At 45.0% G+C, this 10285-nt stretch overlaps 1 protein-coding gene across 1 annotated transcript in view; it reads left to right on the top strand.

Annotated features, from left to right (window-relative positions):
- Positions 1–9408, top strand: part of LOC103261478 (carcinoembryonic antigen-related cell adhesion molecule 6-like) — a 10805-nt gene extending 1397 nt beyond the window's left edge. Inside the window, 4 exon segments of the mRNA XM_008059094.1 lie at positions 1–84; positions 3794–4072; positions 4452–4706; positions 9335–9408. The exon segment at positions 1–84 is cut by the window's left edge and continues 21 nt beyond it. Coding sequence (XP_008057285.1) covers positions 1–84; positions 3794–4072; positions 4452–4706; positions 9335–9408 — 692 coding nt within the window.
- Positions 9409–10285: the final 877 nt, after the last annotated feature.

Below are 10285 nucleotides of genomic sequence, written 5' to 3'. Positions count from 1 at the left end.
TGAATGATACAGGATTCTACAGAATACAAATCATTACGGCAGATTTTCAGAATGCAGAGGCAAACGGCCAGTTCCGCGTACAGCGTGAGTGATTCCTCCATGACCTCTGGGTGTTGGGGGGCTATTCTGCTTCACACACATGGGATTGCCTAGACTATGTCTGTGTCCCCCTCTGAACTATGTTCCATGGTAGAGTTTCAGCATTTAGTGCAGGACACACACCGTGGGAAAAACTTCAAAAGATCAAAATGTCTTATTCCAGAATCCAGACCCTACAGACATTCACAGCAAAGGAAGAAAAGTCTGATGGGAAAACTCAGCAGGGGAAGATCAGTCTCAGTCTAGCCCCACGGAACCCTCTTCCTGAACACGACCCTGAGAAACAACCTGTAGGACTTGGTCAGGGCCTGGCCTGCAGGACCCTCTAGGATCCTCATAAAGAAGCTCGGCCCTGGAAACCCCTGCCCAGACCCCTGTCCCAGGCTCCTGACTCCATATGACCCTGGGGAGTCTGTGGCCAGGCTGGGTTCTGGCCTTCTGGGCAGGGCTGACTGGGAGCAATGAGTTACCAGCTATCTGAGGACCATGGCTCCCAGAGCTGGTCAACATTCAGGGCTCAGGCCCCAGAGCTTCATCTGGACAAGGACTGGGCCTTATCCTTCACCTGAGACTCAGTGAGGAGAGGACAGATAGACAAGCTCCCCATTCCATTAACCAACTAGATGGGGAACTTAAGAGATGGCCTAGGGCAATCAGAGTCCCAAGAGGAAGAACAGAAGAGAGAAGATGATCCTGGCAATTCCTTGTTCACTAGGTATCAGGCTGAGGGGTGCTCTCATGGAATCCAACAATAATAGATGCTGTTTATTTGGGCAACTTCTCTATACAAAGTTGTAGGTCAGATAATTTTGAATATTTTAAGGTTGATTTATAGATAAGACAAGCCAGAGACCATTTACCATTTTTCTTATTTTTCTGAAGGGAGGCTGAGGCACATAGAGATACAGTCATTGAATCAGCATCACACAGTCCATGCATAACGGGCAGATCAGAGTCACAGGAGGTCTATCTGCAGCCACAGCCACAACCTCTCCTTAATTCCAGGGGCCTTATTAGGCATCTGTGGACCCTAATAACAGTTAATTCAGCTCCTTTTTTTCCTTGCATCTACAGCCCAGAGAGGGAGATTCTGGTCTGGGAAGCAAGATCAAATGGAAAATTCTTCAGTTTTTACTCTGGAACTTATTCAACTATTAGAATGTCTGGAATATCTAGGCCTTCTCCCTCTGATACACATCCCTTGTTGGACTTGAAAACATGTGTTTCCTGTTTTGTTGGTATCATGCCCAAAGGAGGACAAAGGAAAGAACTTTGCTTTCATTCCAATCTCACCCCATACCAGCACAGGGCCCAATGTGAGACATACTCTCAGTAGTTTTCTGAAGAAGGAAGGAATTAGCTAATGCTTGTAATCCTATCACTTTGGGAGGCTGAGGCAAGAGGACTGCTTGAGCCCAGGAGTTCAAGATCAACCAGGGAAATATAGCAAGACCTTGTCTCTACAAAAATCAGAAAATTAGCCAGACACAGGATCAGCTGAGCCTAAGAGGTTGAGGCTACAGTGAGCCACGATTGTGCCACTGCACTCAAACCTGGGTGACAGAGTGAAACCCTGATTCAAAAAAAAATATGAATGAATGATCCCTAACCTCTTCAGAGACTGGATTCTGGTTGCAGAATTTGAGGAGGTTTCAATTGTACTTGTTCCCTGTCCCTCCAGGTGCTGAGGTCATGTTCCATTGCTCTGCCTTTGCTCTTAAAAGCCACCCTGAGAGCCGAGTCTCATGTGACTCTGGGGCTGCTGAGTCATAAGAGGCAGACGGGTATCAGGGCTCTCTGATTCTGGGGAAACCAGGGAGCTCCTGGGCTCTGGAGTCTGCAGTCACTGCTCACTGCTATGGGTGTTTCTGGCTCTCTCAGCTCTCTTTCTTAAACCTTCCCCAGACACATCCACTAACAAAGACTGTCTTCTTCCCTTCCTGCTAACACTGTGGCCAGGCCCACCTCCTAGGCAATAGTAAAACACAGAAATCAGTCAGAGCAGCCACCCCTGTCAAACTCCAGAATGAGCCAATGTCCCCAGGTCACCAGGAGAATAAGTTTCCACTGTGTCCACATTCAGGGCTCTTTCCCTTGGTGAGGCTGTCACATGGAACAGCCCCAAAAGTCACATGCTCATTTCACACATTTTACTTATGACTCAGTCCTCTTCCTGGTGTGGGGCTCGTGTCCTGCAGTGGTTCCCAGGACCTTTCCCAGCTGGAGCTGGCCAGGCTGGTGCTGCCTGATGGATTTATTGCCTGTTCCAAGCACATTTGTGTCCCCCATGATGATGCCTTTGTCCTAAAGTGGGGTCCCTTGAATGGGAAGATAACCAACCACGGGTATCTCACTTAGACTCTGTCCAATTTAGACAAATTTAACAAACTCTACTTGTGTTTTCTGAATTTGAAAGAAAAGGAAAAAAGTATTTCACATGCCTTGTTGGGGTCTCCTCCCCTTTTTGCCTGACTCTCCATAGGAATTAGGGAAGGGGTACTCTTTTTCCAAATGTATTAACGTAACATAAATCACTTCTAATTTGGTATTATTTTTCTCTTTTTTATATTGAGACATCTCAGAGTTCCCCTCAGACCAGTTCTGTCTTTCCAATAGGACACACGCGTCAATATCAAGATAGTCACTGATTTCAACCTGACTTCAGCCTTTTCTTTTGAGCATAATGCGACCCTGCTTAATTTCAGATCTTGGTCTAAGACCTTTTCATGCTCTCTGGAGAAATAGTCCTTCCAGCAATTGGTCTTACCTCTTGTTAATGACAATTTTTACATGTGGAAAAAATTTAACTTCTCAAATTTCTATCTCAGATCCATCAAACACACAATACATGAGGATCAGATTTCCAGCACGTTCATGCTCCCCACTTTCTAACAGTTGCTTCTGCATTTTCAAACATCCACATATATTTCTGGGAAGATCCATTTGGTCCTCACCTGCCCTCTGTAGAAGAAGGAACATTAAGGACCATGGACAGAAAGCATGGTTCTGCTTCAAAGCCAATGATTCCGGCCTGTTCCCCTTATTTTTTCTAGATCAGTCCTTATACTCTGCTCTACTCTTTTGGGGGTCACTGTTTCATGTAAGTCATCATCAAACACCTGGGAAAAACTGCCTCACCTTGTGGTCACGCAGCCCAACTACTCAACTGACTCGCTACTCCAATGTGTTATTTGTGTTCAAACACCTTGTTCCAGTCCAGGCTGCCCAGTGTCCTAAGGGTTTAAGGACAATAGGAAGTCCCACCATTACTCATCTCTAGGATATCCTTGGAGAGGGAAGCCCCAGAGAAACACATCTACTGGGGTAAAACAGGACTGTGAAGACAGAATGGTCCGAGCACCTGTGTGTTCCAGGTGAGGAGCCCAAGGTAGATCAGGCAGTCAGCTGGTCAGGGAAGGACAAGGAGAGGTGGCAGGGACGCTGACTGTCCATGATCCAATGTTGCTATTTAATTCACACTTGAGAAAGTCTGTACTTCTCTCAGACATACCAGGAGGGCCTGTTTTCTGAGTCCTCAGAGTGTCATGCATCTGTCTTGTGACACATAACCCTGCCACAAGCTTTTAAGGACTCGGGTTGGCTGAGAGGTGACAGATGCCAATTCTGGTTAAAGATGGCTTTGGAGAAATCAAAGTTACCACCCAGGACAATCTTCTCTCTGTTATCTGCACAGTGGTGTTACCCAAACCCTCCATCACAAGCAACAACTCCAACCCCGTGGAGAACAAGGACTCTGTAGCCTTGACCTGTGAACCTGAGACTCAGGACACAGCCTACCTGTGGTGGATAAATGGTCAGAGCCTCCCGGTCAGTCCCAGGTTGGAGCTGTCCAAGAATAACAGGACCCTCACTTTACTCAGTGTCACAAGAAATGACGCAGGACCCTATGAGTGTGGAAACCAGAACCCAGTGAGTCACAACCGCAGTGACTCAATCACCCTGAATGTCCTCTGTGAGTATCTTCTGTTCCTCCATGGCTCTAGCTGCTAGCCCAAATCCACATGGCAGAGGCCAGAACACTCAGGTCCCAGGACACAGATCCTTACCCCTGGTTACCCAGACTGGCCATGACTTCCAGTCCCAGGCACACACAGCCTTGACCAAGAATAGGGGGTGGTGGGCTGCTCCTGTCCTGGGAGGCTCAGGGTCCTGTGAAGGAAGAAACAACACAATGTCTCAGACTCAGTTTCAGTGGACATGGGGGTTATGGTTTGGACTTTTAAAAACAGGTTTGGGACTCAGTTCAGAGGGATACTCTGACCCTTACACACACCAGAAGCTTCCCCTTTCCTCTGATGGTATCACATGTGGCTTTATTTCCATTACTCCAGATGGTCCGGATGCCCCCACCATTTCCCCCTCAGTCTCATCTTACCGTCCAGGGGCAAACCTCAATCTCTCCTGCCACGCAGACTCTAACCCACCAGCACAGTATTCTTGGTTTATCAATGGGAGCTTCCTGCAATCCACACAAGTGCTCTTTATCCCCAACATCAATGTGAATAATGGTGGATCCTATACCTGCCTCGTCAATAATTCGGCCACTGGCAACAATAGGACCACAGTCAAGATTATTGCAGTCTCTGGTAAGTGGATCCCTGGAAGACAGGCGTCAAGTCTTGGGGTAAAGTCTGTTTGGTTTTCAGAGAAGATCCAAAAAGAAATGTTCTTTCCCAGACTGTGTTCTATGGGCACCAGCAAATCCCAAATTCTCTGTGTCCTGGCTCTGAAGTCACCCCCTGTACAAGGTTGTGGACACAGTACATGGGACCCAGCACAGACGACAACAAGTGATGCACAGTTGGAGAGATAGGGAGATTCACCCAGAGTCTCTGCATGGGAGGGAAGGAACAGTGCCAAAAAGTATACATTTGTAGAGAAGGTAAGAGTATCAGCCTTTGGTTAATACAATGGACATTTCTCTCTAGAGATTTCCTGCACCGTCATAATCAATCCACAGACCAGAAAGCAAAAGTCCTCTTCAAATTGAGAAATCCTTTAGATTGAAACTTCTATAGGCACTAAGGTCATGAAGACTGGCAAGCCGTCTTCACTCCCTAATAAATTATTTAATGAAAAAAAGTACCTTCCCTTTTGTATGTAAAAGGCAGTACTAGGAAAGGGGTCTGACACAGAAAGCTCTAAGAAAAGATCACACAAAAGCCAAGGGTAGAAACATTCCACCTGTTAACGAGGTTGATGAGCATGTGGACTGAGAAAAGGTGCCCAGTCTACACTAGAGATACTGGAGATGCCCAGGGGGACCAGTCAGAGGTCAACCTGGGGTGACCTGAGTCAGAGGGGCGGTGCCCCCCCACCTTACAGATTGTCACCTGAACAAAGATGCTTGTCCTTCTACTGAGGGTCAGGGCCATCCCCCAGCTGTTCACCTTTGCACAGTTTACTGATATACCTGAGAGCTGGCTGAGATCTCTGAGGATGGACCATGGCCCCAGATGCCAGGCCACTCTCAGTCCTCCTATCTGTCCACAGAACCAGAGCCAATGACTGGGTCCTATATCCAAGCCACCAGCACCATAGTCACAGAAGATAAGGTCCCCGTGGTCGTGACCTGCCTCACAAATGACACTGGAATCTCCATCCAGTGACTCTTCAAAAACCAGACTCTGCTACTCTCAGAGAGGATTAAATTGTCCCTGGACAACAGCACCCTTAGCACAGACGCTGTCAAGAGGGAGGATGCTGGGGAGTATCAGTGTGAGGTCTCCAACGCAGTTAGTTACAACCAAAGTGATCCCCTCAGGCTGACTGTGAAATGTAAGCGGTCCCTTGCCCCTGCCTATATCTTTCTGGGAGGATTATTCTGCCAATGGTGTCCGAAAGGGATAAAAATCACAGGGGGAAGATTAGTAGAACTACAACTACAGGGCATTATAGGAAACAGAATCGCAAAGTAGTTAATAACTCAGGCTCTGAATCAAATAGACTTAGTTTTTTATTTTGGGTCTGACATTTACTGGGTGTTCCTTGCACAATGTTCTATTTTTTTGTTTTATGTTAACAGTGTGTGTGTGAGGGTAGCAAAATATACTTAAGACTTACCATTTTAGCCACTTATAAATTTACAATTCAGTAGTATTAAGTACATTCATACTGTACAACCATCACCACTATTCATTTCCTGAATTTTCTCATGTACCTATAATTCCCCACTACCCTTCCCCATAGCTCCCAATAACCACTCTCTACTTCCTGTCTTTGTGTATTTGACTATTCTAATTACATCTCATGTAGGTGGAAACATACAATATCCCTTTGTGCCTGGCATGTTTCACTTTTGCTATGTCTGGCTTTAGTTTATTCTTTTTCTATATCCTCAAGTTGTAAAGTTAGGTTAATTTGAGATTTTTCTTTTTTGCTGGGTTTAGAACTATACACTTCTTTTTTTTTTTGAGTCGGAGTCTCACGCTATCTCCTAGGCTGGAGTGCACTCGCATGATCTTGGCCACCACAATCTCAATCGGCTGGGCTCAGGCAGTCCATCTGCCTCAGCCTTCCAAGCAGCTGGAACTACATGCATATACTACCTCTTCCAGCTAATTTTAAAAATTTTTCTGTAGAGATGAGGTCTTGTCAAACTGCCCAGGCTGGTCTTGAACCCCTGGTCTCAAAAAATCCCCTTGCCTCCACCTCTCAAAGTGCTGGGATTATAGGTGTGAGCCACCACACCCAGCCAGTATTGTTTTAAAGATGGAATGTACTAATCAATTAAACCTTCAGCAAAATGTCACACACAGAGGTAATATTTTATGCTAGGCTCCTATTAATGATTACTTTTATCATAAGCCTTGAAGCCGAGTAATCCTATAGTCTAATCCCAGATTCACTTCTCACTAGTCATATGACTTTAGTAAGTTTTTTCACACTATAAGTTTCCATTTTTTTCATGTTTAAAATGGAAATAATGGTCCAGGCGTGGTGGCTCACACCTCTAATTCTAGCACTTAGGAAGGCCAAGATGGGAGGATTACTTGAACCTGGGGATTCAAGATAAGCCTAGGCAATATAGAGAGGCCTCCTCTCTACAAAACATCAAAAAGTTAGTCAAGCAGGGTTCGGTGGCTCAGCCTGCAATCCCGTGCTTTGGGAGGCTGAGGTGAGTTGATTGCCTGAGCCCGTGGGTTCGAGACCCACCTGGGCAACTCGGTGAGACCTCATTTCTACAAAAAATTAAAAAATTAGCTGGGTGTGGTAGTGCATGTCTGTAATTCCAACTACTTGGAAGTTGAGCGGAAGGATCGCTGGAGCCCAGCAGGTCGAAGCTGTGGTGGCTCCCAGCTACTGCACTCCAGTCTGGGCGACAGAGTGAGACTCCAACTCAAAAAAAAAAGCTAGTCAGTCAGGTATGATAGTAGGTGTTTGTAGTCCCTGTTACTTGGGAGGCTAAGGCAGGAGGATCACCTGAGCCCAGGAGTTTGAGGCTGTAGTAAACCGTGATCCTGCCACTGCATTTCATCTTGGGCAAAAGAGTGAGACCCCAACTGAAACAATTAATTAATTAATTTGAATGGGAATATTGTATACCTGGCAAGGTTACTGTATGGATCAAATGAGCTTCACATAAAGTATTTAGTACAGGATCTGGCACATAGTGTGCACCTCACAACAGTAGCTAATTAGCATTGGTAATCAGCCTGAATTGACTGGTGAGGGCTAAGCCCAAATGGTTGCAACAGAAAAAAGAAAACACAGATGCAAAAGATACATATATCTTTGGAGGGGACCCATAAAATGAACCTTTATTCTGACATTTTTAAACTTCTGTCAACTTTAAAGTACTCTCTGTTTGATGCAATATACCTATAGAGATGCTTTTTCCACTGCTCAAAAGAGTTTTTAAACTTGTCAATTTTGATGCCTTTTAGTGTTTCTGCCATTTCTTTGTTTTACTTCTTCCACATCAGCAAAACTCTTCCTTTTGAGGACTTTTCTTTTTTTTTTAATCTGGGGAAACAAAAAAAAGTTGTTCCAGGCAAGATTGGGTGAATAGGGAGGGTGGGGCATGGAGATCATTCTGTTTTTGGTCAAAAACTACTGAACACAGCGTGATGTGGGAAGGTGCGCTTATAAATCACCCATGATGAAATGAGCAAATACGTTGAAAGAATCTCCAAAACAAAATTCATGAAACCTAATACAACCTCTCACAACAATGCTAAGTGGTACACTGATGCCAATGGGTTCCTAGAACACATACTAGCGGGGGAAGCCTATGCTACAAGGGCCTTATCCTCCAAAAAATAATTCCAGATTTTCGGGGTAGCCCCTCATGCACACACACACATGCATACATATGGGGGGGGAAGAGGCATTACACAAAAAATTCACTGGTACATGGCTATTGACTATGGGAAAGGGGGAAAAAGGAGTTAAGTGCAATGTCTCAGGCCTGGTATATTAGTTTCCATCCACCGAGATGCAGCCAAGATGGGATTAGATATGCAGATATTTATTGGGAAAAAGGCCTGTGAGGGAAAGTGGGGTGGGAGGGCAAGGAACCTTGGAGAGTCCTCAGACCATGATGTAGACCTGATGCCTATGAGGGAGAAAGAGAAGGAAAGAAACCTTGTGCAGTACAGTTCTAAGAGAGTTTCTTCAAGGCTGATGAGGAGTCCTTGAGTTAGTGACTCACCATAGGAAAACAGTCTTTCAGAACTGCGCTTGCTTTCAAACCCCAACTAGAAGCCCATGGGAAGCCAATTTCCTGCAAAGGAGGTGGTGAATTCCGAAAGCACTGGCCTAGGCCTCCTGCCATGTAAGACTCTGCCATAGAGACCGAAAAGGCTCATATTCATGGCTCCCACAACTGAGACACTGAGAAAAAGATGGAACCACAAAAAAATAGAAAGTTCTGATGACACACACAAATAGCAATCCTTTCTCATATTCCAAAGACTTCAAAAATATCTGAGCGCAAAAGGGATGGAATTGAGGGAAGACTGATCACCAAGCTAGAAACATGGTAATAGAAAAAATTGAAAGGATATAGTTGACTAATCAGCTCCCAGCAACCTTCCCTGTAACGACCCCCTTCCCAAGAGAAATATGTTATTTGAAGGAACAAACTGACAGACTCTTTTTCTGATGACCAATTCTAGCTGAAAATTGTTTCCTTTGACACTCCCACTGTGATGTAACATAGACATTCGTTTCTTATCCCTTTTTCTGTCCATGACAGAATCTTCAGGGCAAGGAAGTTCTGGCCTTTCAGCAGGGACCATTGTTGGCATCATGATTGGAGTACTGGCCCAGGTGACTCTGATATAACAGTTCTGGTGTATCTTCTGTATCTCAGGAAGACTGGCAGGTATGATGGCCTTTCCTCTTGTTTCTTCCAAGACTGCCTGCCGTGCTTGGGAGAAGAAAAGGACTTCTTAGCCTGTCTCTGGGCCTGGATCTCTTCCTCTTCCCCCTAAACTCCTGTTTCTCAGCACTAATTCCTGTGGTTCTCTTCATCCCTGGTCTTCATGCTCCAAGTACCTTCTGTCTCTTAGGCATGATTATCTTCCAGCCCCTACTCATTTGTTTTCCAGATTCATCCTCAGAGCTCCTTGTTCCTTTGTAAATATCTCCTACTTGTGTTGTTCTCTTCATTTCCATAAATTTAAATAACCTGGCCCTCAACAAGTGCTCAAAGTACTGCTGACTTCTTGTTTCCAGTCTCTCTGGAAACTTCCTTGCATACTTCTGCCTCATTACCTTCCTAAAACCCAATTCACTATCCTACTCAGGAATCTACAGTGGCCCACTCTGACCTATTAGATAAACTCAGATTTCGTGTCTTTACTAACCCTTCTTACTTTCTTTACCAATACTCCCTAGTATAATTCTTCCTTTCTAATTAAACCTGTCTCCCTATACATCCCTGTTCCTCCATCCCATACAGACAAAGAATTCTTAGTTCCAGTGCTATGCCTAAAAACACAACTAACAGGGTGATCTCTCCTCTACTATCAGCACTGCAGAGTTATCCATACCCTTTATCACAAGAAACCTATGACCTCAGGGGAGACTAAGTCTAGGACGTTAACTTGTGAACCTAAGACTCAGGACACAACCTACTTTGGTTAAGAATTTGTTTCCTAATGAACAATTTATGTGTTCATGAAAGATATAGAAATGAGGAATACAAGATCCCTGCCCA

Source organism: Carlito syrichta, unplaced genomic scaffold, assembly GCF_000164805.1.
Source record: "Carlito syrichta isolate Samal-C Ts95f unplaced genomic scaffold, Tarsius_syrichta-2.0.1 Scaffold303717, whole genome shotgun sequence".
Lineage (NCBI taxonomy): Eukaryota > Metazoa > Chordata > Mammalia > Primates > Tarsiidae > Carlito > Carlito syrichta.
This window is presented reverse-complemented; position numbering and strand designations above follow the sequence as displayed.